This window comes from Fistularia commersonii, chromosome 18, assembly GCF_037954325.1.
Source record: "Fistularia commersonii isolate RoL2024-O1a breed Wild chromosome 18, RoL_Fcom_v1.0, whole genome shotgun sequence".
Classification (NCBI taxonomy): Eukaryota; Metazoa; Chordata; class Actinopteri; order Syngnathiformes; family Fistulariidae; genus Fistularia; species Fistularia commersonii.
Window position 1 is genome coordinate 15,397,668 of NC_141301.1, and position 22,395 is coordinate 15,420,062.

At 48.2% G+C, this 22,395-nt stretch overlaps 1 protein-coding gene across 2 annotated transcripts in view; it reads left to right on the plus strand.

Moving 5' to 3' along the window:
• Positions 1-22,395, plus strand: part of igsf9ba (immunoglobulin superfamily, member 9Ba) — a 64,256-nt gene that overhangs the window by 29,778 nt on the left and 12,083 nt on the right. For both annotated transcript variants that reach the window (XM_086164774.1, XM_086164775.1), the window contains exons 3-10: positions 1,146-1,292; positions 11,065-11,216; positions 17,636-17,753; positions 19,391-19,532; positions 20,526-20,671; positions 21,320-21,462; positions 22,036-22,176; positions 22,266-22,385. In XM_086164774.1, the coding sequence (XP_086020900.1) occupies positions 1,146-1,292; positions 11,065-11,216; positions 17,636-17,753; positions 19,391-19,532; positions 20,526-20,671; positions 21,320-21,462; positions 22,036-22,176; positions 22,266-22,385 (1,109 nt within the window). The remainder of the gene's footprint in view (positions 1-1,145; positions 1,293-11,064; positions 11,217-17,635; positions 17,754-19,390; positions 19,533-20,525; positions 20,672-21,319; positions 21,463-22,035; positions 22,177-22,265; positions 22,386-22,395) is intronic.

Here is a 22,395-nt window from a genome sequence, read left to right on the forward strand (position 1 = left end):
AGTGCCAGTGACTCATTATATAGGATGTAAACAAATGTAAACGGTTGAAGGGTCAGGATTTAACATTTTTCAGAGTCCGCACGGGACAGCAGATGTTCAAAATGCTGCGGGTTGTCCGTGAAGATACTCCACCATAAGGTCATGGCACTCCTGAATTTTCGCATGGGCCCAATACATTTCTTAAGTATGTTAGACTGGTGCAGGACATGTATGCTCTGGGAGACAGTGGGGAGGGGTGCTGTAGGCAGGCTGTTGTTAATTTCTTGAAGATCCAAGATCTCATCCAAGAAGCTCCTTCATTTCCGACTACCACTGGGTAGCGTTGGGGTTACGAATCCCAAGACGTGTTTGACCCTGGATCCATGAGGTGATCCGTGTGAAAGGGTTGGTTAATACGGTTATTCTTTGGAGCGGGCCCTCCTCCAATCAGAAATTTGGCAGTTCCGTCCTTGAGTGCATACCGAAGTGTCGCTAAACCAGGCGTTGCTCCCGGCGGTATGGTTAGCGCCCGGGACCATTGGGATATGAGATCCAGTGTAAAGTGCTTTGAAACCGCAAAGGGCTGAAAGCACTACACGAGTGGAGACCGTTTACCTTGAGGAGCACATCGGGTCACACGAGTCGGGGCTTGAGTGGGTTGATGGCCAACCTTGTCATCACATAGGGTCGCATAAGTCCAAGGATCGGTTAGAACCAAAGGGGTTGTTTGCGCTGAAGAAGCCTCTGGGGTAAGAGGCCTCCAACCTAGATAATGGAGCGCACTCTCTGACATCATGCCAAGAGAGTGCATGTTTAAGAAGACCGCAGGGTGTTGGTTTGTCCGTTTTGGACTTCTGTAGGTGGAGCACATGGGGTTCTATTTAAATAAAAATCATGCTTTTACAAATTGTATGTACTTGTATGCCAAATGTCCACGGAGGTTCTCAGTCATCCAGGTCATGGTGAATTCTTGTCGCGGCAACTGGACTTGAATTTCGTCATTTGCAGACATTAAGAACTGAAGATCAGAACTACAGAAGCCTCTGGGATGAGAGGTGAAACAAGTGAAGGAATTCAAGTCCAGTCGCCACAACAAGAAGATTTCTACAAGATTTTCCTGTTTTTCGTGCCAATTGTTAAAGCGAGCGCGTCTCTTTTGTCTCCAGGTAGAGCCTCTCTGCACGGGAAGGCCTCCCTGCAGATCGACCGCGTCCGCTCTGAAGACCAGGGCTGGTATGAGTGCAGGGTCCTGATGCTGGAGCAACAGTACAACACCTTCCACAACGGCAGCTGGGTGCACCTCACAGTCAACGGTGAGTCACCCTCTCTCAGCTGGAAGCTATCTTTCTTTCTCTGCGAGGCGGCTGCGGTTCAGTGGAAGAATCGGCGATTTTCCGATCGCAGGGCTTGCCGTTCGATCCCCGGCTCCTCCTGTCTGCAAGCCGAAGCCTCCTTGGACCCCCGGTTGCACCCGATTGTCCGGTTAGCGCCTTGCGTGGTGAACATGATTCAATATAAAGTACTTTGAAAACCACTAGGTGATGAAAATTCGAAATTCAGAACTGGGTAGCCTGTGTTAGCATCCGGTCGCTATGACTTCTTACAACAGAGGAGAGGACGTTTATGGGTCCTGCTGTGATTGTCATGCCAAAACACCAGCGGAGCATTCTGGGATTTGTCATATTAGCGGTACATGCGCTGCAGGCCAGCTCTAACACTCATTTTGTCGGGCCAGATCTTGACGCCAATGGTTTAGACGATTGCAAAAGTCTCAAATGGAAAAGGACACTGACTTGGACGGGATACAGCAGTTTCCCTGGTCGTACCGATGCAGATGATTTGACTCCAAAGACCTGGTCGGTGCGTTTTCACCGCTTCTGCTACATTTCTCCATGTAGACGACTGCTCCATATTAGATCAAATCTGCAGTGCATATTCGTTTTAAAGATTACAAGCCGCCGTTTGAAGGTTCTCGACTGGAACGACGTCTTCTTTGGGGGATAAAACGCCGCGGGAAACAAGCTACTTAGTCCAATTCACGCTCACAATAAAAAAAAAAATAGCAAAGAAGAGTAGCGCCTGCAGTTCTTCTCTTTGACTTGGCACCTTAGCCCGCCGTTGCTCAACGGACACATCCATCCCAGCGCCGTGGCAACCGGCTCGTAAATGTTTGCCTGTTTATTATGGGCTGCAGACATTACTCAGTGCAGTTTGAGTTTGCATTCATCCACTTTATTTGACAGGATTTCTCTGAAAAATAGAGCAACTCTGGGACTCCCTGTCCCGGTTTATAAGCTCCCGTGACTTTCTACCGCGGTACATGAGCGAGAGGCCATTATGGGATGTTTCAGGTGATTCCTTCACCTCGTTCTCCAAAGACCTTGTCTAAAAAGGGGATGAGAGGCTGGTTAGAGGAGAATTGATCGCGGCCTGTTTAAGGAAGCTCCGGCAGGCAACGTCTGCAAGAGTCCCATCAAACTGATGACCGGGCGGAAAAAAAAAAAAAAGAGCAAAAAAAAAAAAATCTGCACCTTTGTATTTCCCAGGAAGCTCCCGGTGGGTCGGAGGATTCTCTCTGAAGTGTATTGTAATTTTTCACATTATCATAGATCTCGGGAGACGGCCGTGCTCAAAAAAAACCCAAAAAAAACCTCAATCTTTATCATATCTACGATACATTCGCCTCCGTCACGAGAATATTTCCTAAAGACAACAAAAATGACCGTCGTGAAGGAAAAACCTCCGCTCCTGGTTTCACAAGCTCCGAACATCACCAACCTGAAACATCTCCCCGCTATTCCGCGCAGGTGTCGCGGGCTAAGTGCCGCCGAGCTCATTCGCATGTATATTTTCAACGTGTGAACTAAGGCGCGGTGTGAAATGAGATCAAGCGCACGTCTAACGACGGACGCCGTGCCCATATTTGAATTATGATTACGGCGTACTCCATGTGAAATACTGTGTAAAGAACCATTTATAAAGTTCACTGCGCCGCATAATCACTTCGGAATAAAATATGCTGATCTGTGTAAAAGCCCATTATCAATGCGGAGTATCGTTTCCTCTCCGCGAATCACATCTGCAGATTGTTCCGCGTTGCATGAAACCTTGTGCATCTTGACAAGACGCCCCCCCCGACTCCCACTCCCACTCCCACTCCCACTCCGACCCCCACTGTGGTTTTGAAGTCGGGGATTGAATGGGCGGCTGTGTGAATGTCTTGTTGTGCCGGCATACTGCACCTCTGTCGCTCGCCTCATCGGTATTCACTCTCGACCGCCCGACGCCGCGCTCCCGCGGGGGGAGGTGGGGTTTTTTTTCTGCCGAAACACAAGTCACCGGGTTACGGCCTCGTGTTTTATAAGCGGCGTCCGGAGCCGCGGGACTGAGATGCGTTACTTTTAACAGGCGAGAATTTCTTTTAAATGCGTTTGTGGAGATGCTGAGATTTGCAGATGGTTCGCAATCCGGGGATTCGTAGCGGGGTTTTTTACGGCGGGGTCGTCCTCTAAGAGGGAAGCAGGTGTCGTTTTCGTCTGGCCTTCGCTCAGACACTTAGGGCGCCCGTTTCCTTTGGCCGTTTTTTTTCTTCTGCACACACCCTCCTTTGAGTTCCTGTTTGCCGGCCTTCATTTCCTGCCAAGCGGACAGGGAATTAATGCCCACTCAGTGGCAGGTGTCAGATGGCAAGGCCTTGTGCCCGAAAAAAGACACTAAGGCTCTCACTGTCCGTCTCTTCTCCTCTTTACTTACCGTACCCTTCCTCTACACTTTCTCTACACAGTCCCGTGCTTCCATTTGCCGGCATCGGCAAGCTTCTCACGGATCAAAACAAGCCGCTCCGCTTTTGTTCGAAGGAAATCATCTCTTAAACATAAAAAAAGAATCCCTAACCCGTGCAATGTGTGGGCTGGTTCGTGATGTCCCGGTATTTTAAGCGGCGGAGATCCAAAATGTCTCCTATTCGTCCACGAGCTTCACGCCGTCCTGCGCTCAGCCGTCCACGCCAGCTACTGACGGGCTCCGTTACCATTCACTCCATCGTATTGTTTTTTTCTTCGTTACTTTAAATAAATGCTTTCCGGATCCGAGACACCGATTTCACATTCAGTGATATCACTACCGTATTTTCTGGACTATTGAGCGCACCTGAATATAAGTCGCACCGGCTAAAAAGAATAACTATATGTATAAAAATATATATTTATGTATACACTTGATAATCAGCTGCAGGTGCTCACATTGTAACATGAGATATTTACACATTTTTTTAAACTTTTAATTAAATAACATAACATGTGGTAACATCCACAAATATGTACCGGAAATGCTTTTTACCCCAAACAGTGTCTGCAACACAGCTGATGAAAAAGATGAATAATAAAAAAGACAAGGAAAAGTCCATCCGTGAATCTATTTTCCATCCCCGCTATCTAGGTCTTCCTCCTGCGCACTGAAACCGTTAAAGTCGTCTTCTTCCGTGTCGAAACCGAATGGCCTCAGAATTTCCAAAAAATTTCCAAAGAATTTTTTTTAGCCAAAAAAAATCCACAATTAAGTGCATGGTTGTTTAAGCCGCAGCGTTCAAAAAAGCGTGGAAAAAGTAGCGTCTTATCGTCCGGAAATGACGGTAAGTGTATGAGCTCGATTCCTGACGCAACTGTGATTTCGGAGCGATTGTGAAACCTAATCCTTTCCATTCAGGATAAATGCAGTGAAGATCGCCACGTCGTGAAAACCACAAGGTTTTTTCATTATTTTAAAAAAGGCAATTAAAACACTTTTTTTTTTTTTTTTTTTTCCTCCAGTGAGCAAAGGTTTTCCTTCTCGGCAGGTTTGGTTTGTGGTCTGCAGAAGACAAGGTTCAGTGTTAGATGGTCTCCACTCATAACACTACACTAGTTTATTAACCCCTGGCAGCTTCTGGCCATAATCATCTATGTACTATTTAATGTCCATTATGTTGATTTTTTCATATCTTAAATGAATTTTCTCCATTTAATATAACAGAGAAGCGCAATTATATTCATGTGCGATACATTACGTTTGTGCTTTGCTTTTTTTACGTCCTTAATTTCCATGGAAAAAATCTTCCCCGGTTGCTTTCCTAGGGTCCATGGTGATCAAAATAAAAAAAAAAAATCCACAAAATAAGCTCAAAAATATAAAATGATGCCACACAAGAGATAGCAAAACCACAGCAGATTCGTATCGTGACAATTTTTCGGATTTCAAGGATAAAATTAGTTCGAATCGCGAACTTATCTTAAAAAATTTATGTATAAGTGATTTGTATCTTAAGGGTCGGTAATTCAATACAACTTACGTTACAACTTAATGTTGTCCATTCTAATCCCTGATGTCGTTGCTGCTGTCGATTTATTCCTGGATGTCTTGCTATCTTCTGTCTTTATATTTATTTTTTGACATTATAACTGTTACGCTGCTGTGACAATGGAATTTTCCCCCTATGGGGATCAATAAAATTTATAGTATCTTAATTTGTTCATCGTACTCTCTCTGTAAATCACCTTGATTGGCACAATATACATAGGATTCATTTATTCATTCGATCTGCTTTTTTTGCACTTGCTGTTCGATGCTAAACATGCGATGACATAAAGTTGAATCGAACGTAGCGCCTTCATGACCTTGTGGTTCCAAAGCGCTTCCCGTTGACCATCCTGAGCAACTTGAGGTCGGTCCAGGGACGCGTCGGCCCGCGGAAAGGAGGAATCGGGGCTCGACATCTGGAAGAACGTTCGCTCTACCAGCTGAGCCGCAGCCGCCCTCGAGATTTTCAACGTATACAACTGATGAACAGCCACCATAAGTAGGACATGCTGACTCTTTTAGTAGAGCAACTCCCATGTTGCCGGGCTACGGCGAAACCTCCTCGGAGAACCCGACAGTAAGAAGTCCCGGCTTGAAAAATGTACTCGCTGCAAACCGCCGGTTGCCTTTCGACGGGCGCTTATGCTCATTAGAAAACCGTAAATCAGCTTCAGCGTTCACGTGTGGGACAATGACGAAGGTGGAGCGCGGTAGTTTACCGCTCCGGGGCTTTACAAGGAACGGCGAGTGGGCTGACCGGCGGGCTTTCGCCTCTTTTTCCTCGGGGAACATTATTTATAGCGCGCCTCGGAAAATACTACCGTGGCTCCCACCTGATGGATCAGTGGCTGATTTAGCTTGTCGCTGCACCAATGAGAGTAATGTATACGTCGATCTGATAATCCATAACAAGCAGACTGTAATCGATGTTAGAGGGCGGATTTATTCCCCACCAAAAAGTACACCGATTGGATCCTGGCACGTGATTTTTCTCAACATCGCCACAGATCGGTGTTTGTTTTCTGCGCTCGTACCCACTGGAAGGCTCTCGCTCGAGAACTTGATTGATTCTACTAATATTTGGCCCGTTTGACATCCGAAGCCCGGATTAAGGTTTATCTGGCCGAGTGTGTTTACATCGACGACGTCGGTGTCGACGGGCTGAGGAATCGTCAGGGCGAAGGACATTTCCCTGAGGCGCAACAAAGAGTAAGACCGCAAGCGGGTTTTATGGACTTCGGACGTGTAGGCCATTGTTGTCGTCCGTTGGTTCTTCTTGTTCCTCTTCTGATTAGTTTCTTCAAAACATGCAACAGATGTGTCGGGTGATTCCATTTCACACCCGGCGGGGAGGTGAGGGAGGGGTTCAATTATAATCTTAACTACTGTATTTAGGACTTGACTTGACTTTCCCCTTTTTTTTTTTTTTTTTTTGACAACTGAATGTAAACCAGTTAATATGTAGGAGAATAAAATATTCATAACATTCTCCGGTCCACCCAGAATAAATGGAGCTCATGAATAGAGTGAGCGCCGCTGAGCTCAGTCCTGTCTGTATTACACAGTATCTTTGTGCGTTTCCATGTATTTTTAATTTGGGGACCATCTCATCGTTTACTCCCCGGATGACTGTTGGCACGTTGTCTTTAGTTTTGTGAAATTACAATTTCCCTACTTTAATATGCTGTAAAACCCATCTGGAGCAGTCTTTAAAGTCTTGTACTCTAGATCCATGTTAGTCAAACTAATTGCGCACACACACACACACACACACACACACACACACACACACACACACACACACACATATATTTATTTCTATCTTATATCACGCTCACTGCAGACAGCAGGATCCTGCCACCATGCTACTTCCTTCTAACGTTACACACTTTCTGTCAGATAGCCGGTTCTTGTAACCGATCGATGCAAACGGGACGACCGTGGCTCGGCGGCCGTCCGGTCGCGAGGTTTACGGGCGAGACTCCGAACCCCGAGTCGGCCTCAGATGGTCGGTTAGCCGCCTGGAACGGCCGATGGGTGAATGCTGTCCAGATCTTCCAGATCGAGTGTTTCCGCCGTGGCCTCACAGTTTACTCTGTCGAGATGCATCAACCAACAGCTACCACAAGCTAGTCGCTTACCGGTTTCGTGCATAGAACTGGTCCCTGGTGCAAAAAAGGTTTGGCTGGTGTAAAACACCCAAACCGCAACGAGTGAAAGCACTTGTCAAGTACAAAACGTCACGTTGGTTGTCGGAAAAAGAGTCCCGCTGTTGTGTTTTGTACAATTAATGACTTAATCGTCTCCAGCTTTAAGCATTCAGGCTCCTTAAAAGACTCAATATTGGCAATTTTCCTCCACTATCAATTAGAGAAAAAACATGTCTCCTTGTAAAAACAATCCATAAAGTATATCATTGAATAGAAGCACAAACTCCAAACAGCTGCAGGAGGGCGGCAGTCAATCAAATCGGCGATCCCTGATCCGTCACGATGTGTTTAATGTAGCCGCTGACCCGCTGACTGCACGTAGCCGCTAAAGATACATGAAACAGCCACACATTTAATTAGCGTCTCCATTAATCCATCTTAGAATATAATGAGTGTTTGGGAGAGAGAGGGCAGTATGTATAGACAGATGTCCAAATGCGCTAAATGGGCAATTTGTTTACTTCATGCGGCGCGCTGGTGTGTAGGCCGACGCGTGGCAACGCTCCCGTCAGCAAGCGGTGACCCGCTTGTGTATCACAGCCTCTCGCTTCTCAGCCCGACACAGAGTCTGTATTTACAGGCACAATATCGCGTCGGATCGTGGAAAAAGCAGCTGGCGAGAGAAAACGACTGTTGACTGGTCCACTGTAGCCGGAGAAGAGCCCCTTTTTTGGCTGCCGGTGCAGCTGAGAAACAGCGTGGCGACGCTTCTTTGAGGCGAGATGGCAGGGCGGCGAGTGATATTATGACTAGACGTGCTTTTCGCCAACTGCGGACAATTTCGGCTGCAAGGGAGCCCATAAAAAATACACCCGGCAAACTCAGAGTTTGCTTTTCTGCTTTGTTGGTTTCACAAAATTCTAAACAAAAGGAGCAGCTGGTTTCCACCGCTGACGAGTTAGCTGTTAGCCTCCGGCACCAACGTGGAGGGATGCTAATATTGCGCCATATCAGTTTGCTAACATGCTAACGCACGTTTTCTCAGCATGTGGCCTACTTATGAAACGTCCAAGTCAAAATGATCTACCTACTACAAAAAAAAAATGCAAAACATACATGCATTTATAAATATAGTGAGAATCCTTTATACGAACAATATACGTACGCTTTTGAAGTTAGCTGTGACAAAAATGACTGCTTTCCGGACAACTGGGGGAAATCGGCGTCGTAGTTTTTATTAACGGTTCGAAAATACCGCTCCACATTTCCCTTCATCGGTATAGCGACGGTTGAGCGGCAGATGAAGCAAACACACTTTGAAAATGCCAGTAAAAAAATGTCCTCCCCCACTCTATGGAAGTAATAAGTTTTCGGCTCCTTACTTCCAGCTCCCCCACTCATTTTAGTATCTTTTCTTAAGTGTAAAAGAAATAAATTGGAGGATAACTCAGTAACTCGCGAGCTTGATAGAGTTTTGCAGAACTCAGCGCTGTTGCATGTTCGGTGACCCACGGGTCAGAAAAGGTCAGAGGTCAGACCCTTTACGTCCATTAAGTGACAAATTTTATAGTGAAGACAGATTACGTTGGTGCTTTTAATGCCATTTAACCACACTTCCGTAATTTCGGACGATAGAACGCACCTTTATATGGGCCGCAGCTGCTAATTTTTTAAATATAAAAGAAATTGTACGTAAATAAGCCGCAGGCGTCCCTGGTGAAACATGAGATATTAACGCAGGAAGAAGTTACAGGAAAGATTTTTTTGAAAACTTTAAATTACATAAATGACGGTAACATCTACAACTACCGCTACATAACGCGAATGTTTTTTTTTTTTCAGAACAGATGCCAAACTTACGTGCAGCAGCTCTATTTCTGTCTCGGACAGCCGGACTGATCGCTTTCGGTTTGAAAGCCGCGTCAAATGCATTTCTGCGCATCTGAGGAATTATTATAAATGCGAGTGGGTTGGCCGAAACACTCATTTGTCCACTGTGATGGCGTAAGGACGCTGACGTAATTACCCAATAAAAATCCATAAATTAGCCGCATCGTTGTAAAAGCCACAGTTTTCAAAGAGTGTGAAAAAAGTAGCTGCTTATACGCCGGAATTGACGGTACCTTCGACACATTGGGCCTCCCTGCGCTAACCGAACTGGATGACATGTTAGCTTAACAGCTTCTTGCACTGGTAAATTGTAATCCAATCCCGCTCTGCTGATCCACGCCGGTTCACATTGTCAGCAAAGCTAACAGGGTAACGGCCTTGCACGTTCTCCAGCTGCCTCTCCGCTTGCCTTTTCCTAAGAGATGAGACATACGATCCCTCCATGTGTGCTTCCTGCCAGCGTACCTGAAACCTCTCCAACGGGAGTGGCCGAACCACCTCGGATGAGGCCGTTCTCCGGTTGTCTGACGCGTTCGGCCAGCCTCCCGGACCAACCCTCCCCTCCCAGGAAACTCTGCTTACTGTGTCTGCTCTATTTCTGTTTCCCATTTCCAGGATAGGATTTTTTTTTTTTTTTGATCGAGTCTCTCTTTTCAGTCCACGCAGAGCTGTCTACCACTGCATTGTACCTTCACTCACAATCAAAAACCAAAAATTCCATTGGAACATGGATTTAAATTCTGACCCCCCAGTGACCCTTGACTGGTATGCAGCCGGAGTATGTTTGTTTACCTTGTTCTTCCAGCGCAGTGAGTTAGCAGCCAGGGTTTGATCCATCATACAAGGCATTGGGTGACTTTTCATTCATTCATTCATTCATTCATTCATTCATTCATTCATTCATTCATTCATTCTTTGCAATCGAGCCACATATAAAGCACTGCTCTATTTGCACTGGTTTGCACAACTTGCAACTTTGCACCACCAACCACTATCAACCACAATCACCCTGATTTCATTCTTAATTTAGTTCATGCTTTTTGTTTAACACTGTTAACCAAAAGCAAATTCCTTGTAGTAGTTGTAAAATTGCTTGGTGATTTGGAAATTCTTTTCGTAGCAGAAGCGCAACAGTCACAGTGTCAATAAATATGAATATAAATAGAAATATAAATAGAGAGACAATGAGAAAATAGCAAAAGTCAACCGCAAATAAATAGACAGCCAAGAGAACAACATAAGAATTAAGAATGGACAACAAAACGGGGGACAGTAAGAGTGAGAATGGCGATGACAAAAATAAAATACAAGTATTCACTCACTCCTATAGAAACATCCAACCGTTCACCCTCCCATTCACACGTCTGGGCAATTCAGATTGTCCAGTGAACCTCCTGCATGTGGGAGGAACCCGGAGGAACCCGGAGGAACCCTGCAGAACACGGGGAAGAACATGGAGACTCCACACGGAAATGTGCCTCCTGGGGGGATTCCAAGCGGGAACCTTCTGGCTGTGCTAACCCGTGTAGCATCGCGCCGCCCTGACTGTGTTTTTACTGCCCTAAAAACAACACAACCCGAGCGTTCTGCTGAAATAACAAAGCCCGGTTATTGCAGCAGAATGGTAGTAAAAGCAAAATCCAGTGTATTTGGATAATAATTTTTGTATATTAGCGCGCTGTAATCATTTCTGCCTTCGCTTTCTCCACAGCTCCGCCCGCTTTCACATCAACGCCACCACAATATGTCGAGGCCAAGGAAGGGGGTAGCATTCTGCTCAGCTGCTCTGCCCAGGGAAATCCTAAACCAATGATCAGCTGGCTGAGGGAGGGGGAGGAGCTGGCAACCAACGCAAAATATTCGGTAAGGAAATGGCTGTTGTTCCGATTTATGGCTTTGTACAAATATAGAAGCCGGGGTTTATGCACAGATGGTGTCGTCCACAGCGTCCATCTGCACCGAGACTATGGGATGGATCCCATTCAGGCTGAAATCACATTATTTTGCTCTTGTGCTGTAAAGAGGGTCAGGTTTTTTTTTGTTTTTTTTTGTGCCAAGCCCCTCTTAAGGGGTCATTACATGCTTAAGATGTGTATGGCACCGCTTGGCACTTGTGGAATCAAATAGAGTGGTGCACGAGGCCGTGCGCTGCTCCCGAGGGGAGGAGTTCGACCGCGAGGCTACCCTTTGCATGTGGAGCTTATTGAACAAGCTCCTGATGATCTCAGCTCCTCTTCCCGCTTCTCCATAATGTCTTCATTGACGAAAAAAAAAAAAAAAAAAAAAGAAAGAAATTGCCCTTTCAATCACTTAGCGTGGTTGAGAAGCTGCACGCTGCAGATCTGGAGCTTTATCTTTATTTCCAGAGGATAAATCCCCAAACGTAGCCAGCGTGATCTCATGACGAGAAGCTTTTGGCTCAGCGACAGCATGATTTGATAACTTCCGATGTTCAACAATGTAGACACTCCACGGCATCGCAAAAACAGGCACGACGAACGAAGGTTTGCACCTGCAAGGCAGCAGGTCAGGCCTCTGCAAACCTGGCAAGAAGCGTGTTCTTGCTCCCGGACAACCAAATGACGTCATTCGGCCCTAGCAACCCTCGGTCTGGGAGTTCTTCACTTGTCTTTCGGGCAGAGCTTTTTGTGTGTCCGGGTACTATTGTGCGAGTACTATTATCCGAGTACTCCATGTTACATCTAGTAAGGCATACACGTAGAGACACGCAAATGGACGATCATTCTTGGAAAGAGTAGCCCGGGCGTTGCGTACCGAGGAGAGCGCCGGTCGCAAAAGACGGCCATACCTTCACGACGATTCGCAAACGGCGTGTACAGATGACAAAGGGCGGAGGGGGAAGTCGCTCCCAACACCGCCCAACTTACTATCAGCTCCAAACGCCGCGAAAAGACCACCGACGAGACTCCTTGCCATTGTCGCTGTTCCTTCTTGTTCTGGCGGCCCCGGCACACAGATGGTGTTTGTTTACCGCCGTCATTTTGGGGTCAGGCAGGCCACCTGATAAGACGCCAATCTTATTTTATGTACTTTAAGTCTCTGAGTTGTGTTTCGAAATGTGTTTCGAGATTTCGGCCTCGGGGAAAGTCCTTGTCAACAGAGCTGAAATCACTGTCTGAAGCTCGAAAAATGCAGCAGTGGAGTCCGGCATGTCGCATTTCTGCTTTGCTTTATGTTTCCCCGAATCAGGCATTGCAATGGGCACAGTGCTCCCTGACAGCGGCTATGCTAATGCTGCCTCACGCATTTTTCAACGGGAACGTGAGTCAGATTTCCGATATGCTAGGAAATTTCACTGTCAAGCTTTCACCCAAAAGCACGTCTCTTCTTCTTTTCCTTTGGGCTTTTCCCTTCAGAGGCTCCACAGCGAATCCACCTTCTCCTTCTAACCCTATTCTCTGGATCCTCCGCTCTCACACCAACCACCTTCATATCTTCTCTCACGATGTCCATCAATCTTCTCTTTGGTCTTCCTCTAGACCTCCAATTTCTAGCCTCCGTCTTCCAATTCATTCACCAGCCCTCCTCTGTCCATGACCCAACCATCTCTTCTCTCCCAAACATCTACCATGTGCCGTCCCTCTGATGGACTCATTCCTGATCCTCTCCATCCTGGTCACTCCCAAAAAGGACCTCAACATCCTCATCTCTGCGACCTCCATCTCTGCCTCCTTTTTTTTCAAGGATTCAAGACTTTCATTGTCATTACACAGAGTGCAACGAAATGTAGAGCTAGCAGCTTCCAGGTTCAGTGGAATCATAAACAGACACAAACAACCTTATAAAGAAGGACGCAGCACAACAAGACAATAATAGCAGTATCTCTGGGGTTGAGATACTAGACAGAAAAAATATAACACCAAAAAAATATATAAAAAATATGAATAACATCCATAAAAAATAAATAGATAAATATGTGGAAAGCAAAGAAGTAAAAAAGTGGAAAAAAAGGGTTTATTGCGCTGTACTTTATGTGAGGTTCAAGTGTTCAGGGTTGTGCTGAACTTAGTCATTGTCAGTGTTTGTAGAGCAGCATGGCTGGTGTCACCACTGTCTCCTCCACCTTTCCTTTCCTTCTGGCTGATGGGCATCTATCTCATCGCACTCCTGACACTTTTCTCCTCCCATTCCGACCTGCTTGAACTCATTTCTTTTCCACACTCTTTTATACTCTGGACTGTTGAGCCTACGTACTTGAAATCCTCCACCTTCTTGATCTCCACCCCGGTTCCCCTCTTTTCACACACATATATTCTGTCTTGCTGTGACCAACCTTCATTCCTCTCCTTTCCAGAGCATACCTCTACCTCTCTAGATGTTCCTCCACTGTTCCCTGTGCTCACTGCAGATCACAGTGTCACCTGCAGACATCACGGTCCTTGGAGATTCCTGTCTAACCTCATCTGTCTGCCTGCCTGTCCATCACCACGCAAACAAAAAAGGGGCTCAGAGCTGATCCCTGAAGGAGTCCCACCTCCACCTTGAACTTCCCTGACCCACCTACAGCACACCTCTCTACTGTGTCACAGCGAGCATACATGTCCTGCCACTCCAGACTTCTTCCTATAATACCGCATAACAGTCAGTGCGATTGCACAGTTCTGAGTCAGTATGCACCGTGCATATTGAACTTTTTGCAGAGGATACAGCATAGCTGGTCTCACCACCGTCTCCTCCACCTTTCCTTTCCTTCTGGCTGATAGTCTTCCATCCCATAGTACCCCTGACGCTTTTCTCCACCCATCGCGACCCATTTCTTTACCTCTTTTCCACACTCTCCTACGCTCTGGACTGTTGACCCCAAATCCTCCACCTTCAGGATCTCCACTCCCTGTAGCCTCACCGTTCAACCCGGGTTCCTCTCATTCACACACATTTGTTCTGTCTCCACAGCACATCTCTGTTTATGCAAATAAACATTCATGAAAGTGGGGAAAAAAACTAATCGTAGCCGTGACATGGCGGGGGAGCTGAGGAGTTGCGTTCGACTTCTGCTGTCGAGTAACTCACACTCTTCCGCGTTACATCCAAACACACCAGAAGCTTCAGCAGCCACCGTCAAGTCCACATCTTCACTGATGATTTTCCAGCCTGTTCCCCATCCCCTCCCCCGAATGAAAAAAGAAAAACCTTGTGTTTTTTAAACCCCAATTAAAAGCTAAAGACGTCACGTTCCCGATCCGCTCCTGGGGATTGTCAGGAGCAGGAGATGGATTTATCACCCAATTAGGCCCGTCGCTTCTCAACGGAGCGTTTAGACCGAAGAAGTCTGAAGGGTTATCGAACCCATCTTTAAAAATATAACGTATATTAATCGTCGAAATTTTAATGAGATTTATCGCAGACCCGCTGTGAGTTGATTTATATTCATCCATCAACACCCGCTCTTCCGACCGCGGTGTCCAGATTCCAACGTAGAGATAAATAAATGAAACCTACCAACAAGATGTTTTCTGGCTTTTCCTCAACCAATCAAATCGCCATAGTAACGCCGCTGGGATTCACTTGTTCAGATCATCCGAGCGAGTCGGGCCGAGGAATCCTCGACGTGGTTCTTTAAACAGGAAAGGGAAACTCCTTCCTTCGTCTTGAGTTCGTTTGGACTGAAAGTTGCGTCCGGAAGCCGGTGTGTTTCGAGTCGGCCATCTTGACGGAGGCGGTTCCGACGCCAGATGGTGTCCAATCAGAGCCGGAGAGCTGAATCCTGGGAATCGGAGTTGTTTTCCCCTTGACGGCCCTCGAGACCTTTCGAACCCCAGTTTTCACAAACGCTTGTCGTTGTTCTCGCGAGATAAAACAAAAAGTATAGAAGAATAGAATACAACAGGCGGTGGGGAAATTTCAATTTCAAGGAAAGCCTTCATAGAATTGTTGGGTTTTTATTGCCGTTCCCGTAAAAATGCCAGTCGCATCCAGAGGTTCCTCTTCGCCCTTTTCTCCTAGTTTCCTCCATCTTTACTCCCCCGGCCGTCGCCTCCTCACGCCGAGCCCCACGGGAAATGATTGGACAACATTCTGATGCATTATTAACGGCCTGCCTCTGCATCAATATTACATTAGACCTAATATGAATGTTACGCTAAAAATGAAAATCACTAGTGAGAGCGGCATTTAGCAGCTTTCCTCATCAATTTGCCTGTCAGACACGGCGAGGCATGTGGTGAGAAGAAAATCTCAGTCCGCGCACGAGTGTGTGTGTGTGTGTGTGTGTGTGTGTGTTTGTTCACCCACATGCTCGGCTCCATGGAGACTTAATGGAGAAAGGCAAGAATGTGACAGACAGGGCTGGAGGGAAGAGGAATCCTCGTCTTCCTCTCTTTACTGAACTTTATTGCTTCATTTATTTGCACATGAAAGGAGACGGCGAGGCGAGCAGCCGTGCAGGAGAAGCCCGGGATCGTCATCGGCCGCCGCCGCCGCCGACGACGACCGCGATCGATCCCGCCGTCGGCCTCTCTGCATGTGTCAAAGATTGAGATTCCGCCTTCATCTGGTTCCTCACCTCATCTGCTGCCTCCTCTTTCTCATGTCTTCCTCCCTTCATCCGCCGCCCGACTCGCCCTCCTTTTCTTAAATCTCCTCCGCCTCGGCTTCGGAACCGAGCGCCGCCGCCGCCGCCGCGCCGGGAACGCCGGAGCAACTGATTCTTTTAGTGCAGATTAGTGCAACTTAAATTCCTCCATTTCGCCGCGGCTGCTCCGCCAACGGACGGAAGACATTTTTTTTCAACTTCTCAAAAGACCTCTTATCTCCCTCTTGACCTTATTCTCACGCCGCATTGTAAAGAGTTTGACGGCGTTAAATTAAATCGACCGGCCGTTTCCGCTCGCTGCCCTCGCACGTTTGCGGATCGGGCAATATTACCTCTGTAGTCGGGATTCTGGAATCAAAATAACGCAATTTATCTGCTGGTGCGCTTTAGATTTACTCATTTCTTAAAATCTTCATCACTATATTCAGTCACTTATGTCACAAACCGGTCTGAAATGACGCCTATCGGAAATGGAAGACGGTTCCCTCGTCAAAGTTAGAATAACTGTCTTAATTTACTCAATTGTCATTCATTCATTCATTCATTCATTCAAATTCACTATCCTGCACCGTCATTGGTGGAGCCTGGTAGGGTTCGACCAATCACACGGCTGGTAAACACCTTCCCGTCTGTGTCATTGGAGACAAGACTGACAAATATTTTGAGATAAGATGAGATAAACTTTATTGATCCCCATAGTGGAAATTCCTTTGGCACAGCAGGGTAACAGTTATCATAAAGAAAAAGTAAGATAATTATGAATATAAAGATAAATAGAAAGACAGAGGACAGAAGATAGCAAGACGTCCACGAATAAATAGACAGCAGACAACAACATCAGGGATGACAATGGACAACATCAAGGAACAGTGAAAAATACACAACCAGAACTAAACAACAATTGGACAGAGTGACAAGAATAAAACAAATAAACAAAAATAAGCAGAATGTGTGCGGGCCGGGACGAACAAGAGAGACAGCAGAGTTGGGGCATGACATGTGAATGAGGTGCTATTATTCTCTGTTCAAGAAAAAAGGTTTTTTCTCCATATTTTTCAGTTTGGCTAAATGTGACGTGCATGTATTTGTTTTTTCTCACCGCCGTAAGAGACGCGGCGACGTGAATATGTCGCTGACAATACTTTATTTATGTATGATGCAGGTGCAAGGCTTAAAGAGAGGAGCGTCACATGACGCGCAGGGAAAACACGTGTGACAAAACATATCCTAGCGATTTATTTCGTTTATTTTAACGAATAACAGCGTCTCGAGACTGGAGGACTCCACATGTGCTGCGTGTAGCGGCGGCGAACACAAACTTAATCTTGCGAGAGATGACGTTTACACTTTGCCAAAAGAGAGAGGTTAACTGGGCCGATCTGTTCGGTAGCATCTCGCGGCTAAAAGGTTGGAGGGACGGATGAATCGGGGATATTCTGCCGGCGTCGCGGGCCTCATGAATGGACAGACCGCAGCTGCGTGCAGCTTGAATGGACAGAGCTTCGCAAACCTGTTGCATAATTTATGAGGATGTTTCTATTAGGTTTTGTTAATGTCTTTCTTGCTTCTCCTCATCGGCGCCCGCGAACACCAACTCGCACCGATCGGACCCGAACTCGCTGAGAACACGCCGAAGCGAGCGGGACTCCCATTAGCTGTGCGCTAACGCGTCTTTATCCGGTCATTTATCTTCCCCGCATCCTCCATGTCCTCCTCAAACCCGCCGCAGGTCCACGACGGCAGCCTGACTATCCTTGGCATCACCCGAGATGACAGAGGGGCGTACACGTGCAGAGCCTACAGCGACCAGGGCGAAGTCCTGCACACCACCCGACTGTTGGTTCAAGGTACACCCCCCCCCCCGCCATGCACATGTCGCTGGTACCACTTGCCCACGTGCTCATCCACGTAGACCGCGGTTTGAGATTAACATCTCGATGCCAGGGGGAGTAAAATGCTTTTTTTTTTTCCCCCCGTACGAGAAGGCATTTACTGTTATGGCATCTAAAAGCAGAGCTCTCAAGTTCATCGAAGAACATGCCTTCTGGGTCTGTATCTGTCAGTCAATAGCTCAGTCTGTGTGGATGTGTTCCTTTGTGCACAGCCATGTGGATATAATAAGGTGTGTGTGTGTGTGTGTGTCCGCTCCATTAGCTGGAAGCTCTGCTAGACACAGATCAGATAGGCGGTGGCGATACGGGACTCCGGTGCCTCGGGTCTCCCGCCGCAGCAGCGTCACGGCGAGCTAACGGCGTGCACGTAACGAGGCCAGGTAGCCTGTCTAGGGGAACGTCGGGTCGGCGTGCAGAACTCCCGTCGCTCGCGGAGCCGCTCGGTAGAACTTTGTTCCCCTCGCGCTGCAAACGCTCATTAAAAAAAAAAAAAACACGCACGGCGTCGGCCGGCGCCGCGCCTTGCAGAGCGCCCGGTCGTGCATCTGCTGCAACTACGTGGACGTCTGTCAGGAGATCCGCTCGCAATTAGATGCTTGTTTTCCTCCCCACCCCTGTATCTCCAACAACGATCTGTAACGTAAAGCCGATGTAGGAAGCTCTGGTTTCTTTTTTTTTTTTTTTATTTCCCTCACATCTGAGCCCCAACTGACATCCGTAAGCCAATTATCCAACAATCTGATGCCAGCCGGCGCTCCTCATCAGATACTTGTGAAATTATCTTGCGTTTTTAAAAAAATACGCGTGTGTCTTGGAGTTCACGTGAACAAGCCGAATCCACTTTTCCCCCTTCGTGATTCACGATTGCATAAGAAAGCCCCGAAGCGACTGAACGCGAGGAGAACTCATGCGACCCGCTTGCGGTGAGAGAAGCCCGGCGTGTCCAGGCGACTACTATTTAGGTTAGGCAGGTAAACAAAACGGTGAATTATGCATCGCTTGTGCGCCTCCTTGCTAGCCATCGCGAGGTGCAGCGTGGACGCCTCGCGACGCGATTTAATCCTTTGTGGTGCGACGGGCTTATCTGGGTCATTTGTTCTCGCCTCGAGACAAACAATACGGGACGCGCCTGTGCGAAAAACGTAGAGAATATTTTCTCTGAGAGCTTTTCGAGCGAAGAACCCGAGGACGTCTAAAAAGCCGAAGCCCTCCGGACGCTTGACGCGATGTCGGCGTGTGGATCGAACGACGGTGTGTGACAGAGAAATGTGGCGGCGTCAGCGGTTCCCCTTAGCACCTAACGGTTTCCTATCTATGTGTTTAGTGGTTTTCAGCTCTTTGTCTTCATTTTCTGGCCCCACAATTATCGAATTTGCGAGAAGAGACTGGTGACAGAAAAGCGATCTGAAAGGGGGAGTGTTACTCATCCGCTTCATGCGTAAATACATACAAACACGTTGGAACTTAACAGGTGATAAAATTCATTATTGGGCTCTCAGATTGTTACGGGGCCTGTTTGGATGCAATGTCTGGATTTATCGGCCGCCGCCTCGCGCCGCACGCTGACACGCCTTCTTCTGGTTCCCCCTCAGGACCTCCGTACATCGTCTCCCCGCCAGAGAACATCACTGTAAACATATCCCAGAACGCACTCTTCACCTGCCAAGCCGAGGCGTATCCTGGCAACCTGACCTACACCTGGTTTTGGGAGGAGGATAACGTCTATTTCAAGAAGTAAAGTTATGATCGAGTTCACTTCCGTACTGTTGCCGCTCCCTGCACTGCCCTGTCCTCATATCAATGAGGTATCCATGGATTATTACCTATCGATTTATTGATGGGCGGAGTTTGCAGGAGCGGTGCACGTTAAGTTAGATAGCCTAGCGGCTACGTTTCATAGCGGTATGAAGGACATGATATGATATGACACTCGAGGTTTCACGGGAACTATGTCCGCTTTCGTGACGTCGTGATCCCAAAGCACTTTTACACTCATTCACACACACACACACACACACACATGCACACACGCTCACCTGCGGCGGCAGAGCTTCCATGCAGGGCGCTGACCGGGCCGTCGGCATCGAACCGCAAACCTCCATATTAGAGAAAAATAAATGAAAATAAACAATGTAGCCGACAGAAGTAATCAAATCAATTTAAGTGTTAAAGGCAATTTGACCGCGTGATGAGATGAAGAAACGGGAAATATAGCAGAGAGAGAAAAGGTGTTGATTATACAAGAGTCGCAACAGATTATTTGATAATAATAATTACTGGATAAAACAGGGAGAAAATGCGTCCAAGAATTTCCTTGACAGATTGGCGATAATTCCAATGATTATCTTTTCGGAGAAAAGACGCCGAGCATCCTCAGGCTGACCGCGTCAGAAGTTTTCCCTTCCCCGGAGAGAGGGTCGAATCCCCGGCTGAATTATCGATCTGATTGAATGATCGGTTGCTTGTGAAAGACATGGAGTTTTGCCGGCGTGCGTTCGTTTAGCTTCGGCCTCAGTCCTGCAGCGAACATTAAACACCGGTTCATCGTTTCTGACAAAAAGGCGCGTTCGAGTCTCGCCTCTGAAGGCTCGGACGTTCGGCTCTCTGCTGCTCTCTTATGGCGCTTGGATGCAACGTAGCTCGGCGAGGACGCCGCCGCGTGCGCGTCCCGCCTGGCCGCGGCGTCGGGCTAACATGGCGTGACGAGACCCTGGTGTCTGCTTGCAGTGACCTGAAGCTGCGAGTGCGCATCCTCATCGACGGCACCCTCATCATCTTCCGGGTCAAGCCGGAGGACGCCGGGAAATACACCTGCAGCCCGAGCAACAGCCTCGGCATCTCGCCCTCGGCGTCGGCGTACCTGACTGTTCAGTGTGAGTGTTACCGTGGCAACCCAGCGTAAGGGGGGGGGGATTTGTAGAGCGAGCTCCGGGAGGAGGGAAGCGGCGGTACGGAGGCTGGCTTGTTATTTGGCAGCGGTGCTCTAACGCTCCAACGCCGCGCGACCTTCTTGAATTTCAAGGTCACGGCAGAGGCAGCAGCGTGGGGGGGGGGGGGGGGGGGGGGAGCGCAGTTAGCTTCTCCTCGCCGTCTCCTGACGCGAACAGCAGAATCACCTCCCGCCGCCGTCCCAGCCCCGTCCCCTACTGCGCTCCCCCCAGCGGTCGCCTTTAAATCCGCCGCTCTAAATGAAATGCCGCTCATCAGCCGAGACGGATGGGAGAGGAGCGGCCGTCTGGCAGCCTGACGTCGCGGCCTCAGCCCGTCCCGCGTCGCATTCGGGCTAATTTGCTCCCCGAGTCGCCATCGGTCATTGATTGCGGCGCTCCAGTGTGTGGCGAGGGAGGGGGCGGGGCGGGGGCTGAGGGATTTGCAGCACTGCAGCCACTGGCACTGATTTACCCCAAAATGTAATGGAGGCTGAATGCTAATTAAGGCCTTACGGCTCCCGGAGATTTCCCGCGTCGCGAACGTCGGCACGAATGTTTTTCATGTGTTCCATAACGCCGATGTGTGTTCAGACCCTGCCCGAGTGATCAACATGCCCCCGGTCATCTACGTCCCACGGAAATTACCCGGCATCATCCGCTGCCCGGTGGACGCCAACCCGCCTGTGACGTCGGTGAAGTGGGAGAAGGATGGCTACCCCCTCAGAGTGGAGAAGGTCGGTCCGTTCGAGGACCTCTTTGGACTGTCGTGACGTCGCAGATCAGTAATAGCCTGTGATACCGTGATGTACATGTTTTTGAAAAAGAGATGCATGGTGGGGAAGCGGTTAGCAGTGGTTAGCAGCGGTTAGCAGGGGTTAGCAACGGCTAGCAGCGGTCAGAGCTTCCTCCACACAGAAGATCCCCAACTCCTTCTCCGGTCCAAAAACATGCAGGAGGTCCATTGGAGAACCTTCATCGTCCAGACTCCTGAATGAACGAGGGAACGGTTGTAGGTCTCCATATGTAGCCTGGTGTTGGACCGGTCCAGAGTGAACTCCCACCCAATGACAGCTGGAATAGGCTCCGCCCCCCTGCAACCCTGAGTGCAGAACAAGCGGTGTAGACAATGAATGAATGATAAACATGTAGACAAGTGTAGCTTCAAGTCTGCAGCCCTTCTTCTTCCACTAAATTATACATTAAAACCAGCAGACAATGGAGCTCCTTAAATCAGGTTTACAGTGTCACCCTGATGTACTTTAGATTCTTGGAGTTTTTAACGCCTTCTTGAACCTCCTGACCCGCAGTACCCTGGTTGGAGCCTGATGCCGGACGGAAGTATCCGAGTGGCAGAGGCTACCGAAGACTCCCTGGGCACCTACACCTGTGTGCCTTACAACGCCCTGGGTACCATGGGCATGTCCCCCCCTGCCACTTTGGTGCTAAAGGTGGGTATCTGCCCCCGTCACGGGTTCTTCACCCTGTTTTTTTTGCCACTTTCTGAAGCAACTCCGGCTCCGTGTGTCTGTGTGTGAAGGATCCCCCTTACTTTAACGTGAGGCCTGGGGGGGAGTACCGTCAGGAGGCTGGGAGAGAGCTAGTTATCCCTTGTGCTGCTTCTGGAGACCCCGATATCCCGACCATCACCTGGAGAAAGGTGCGCCCCG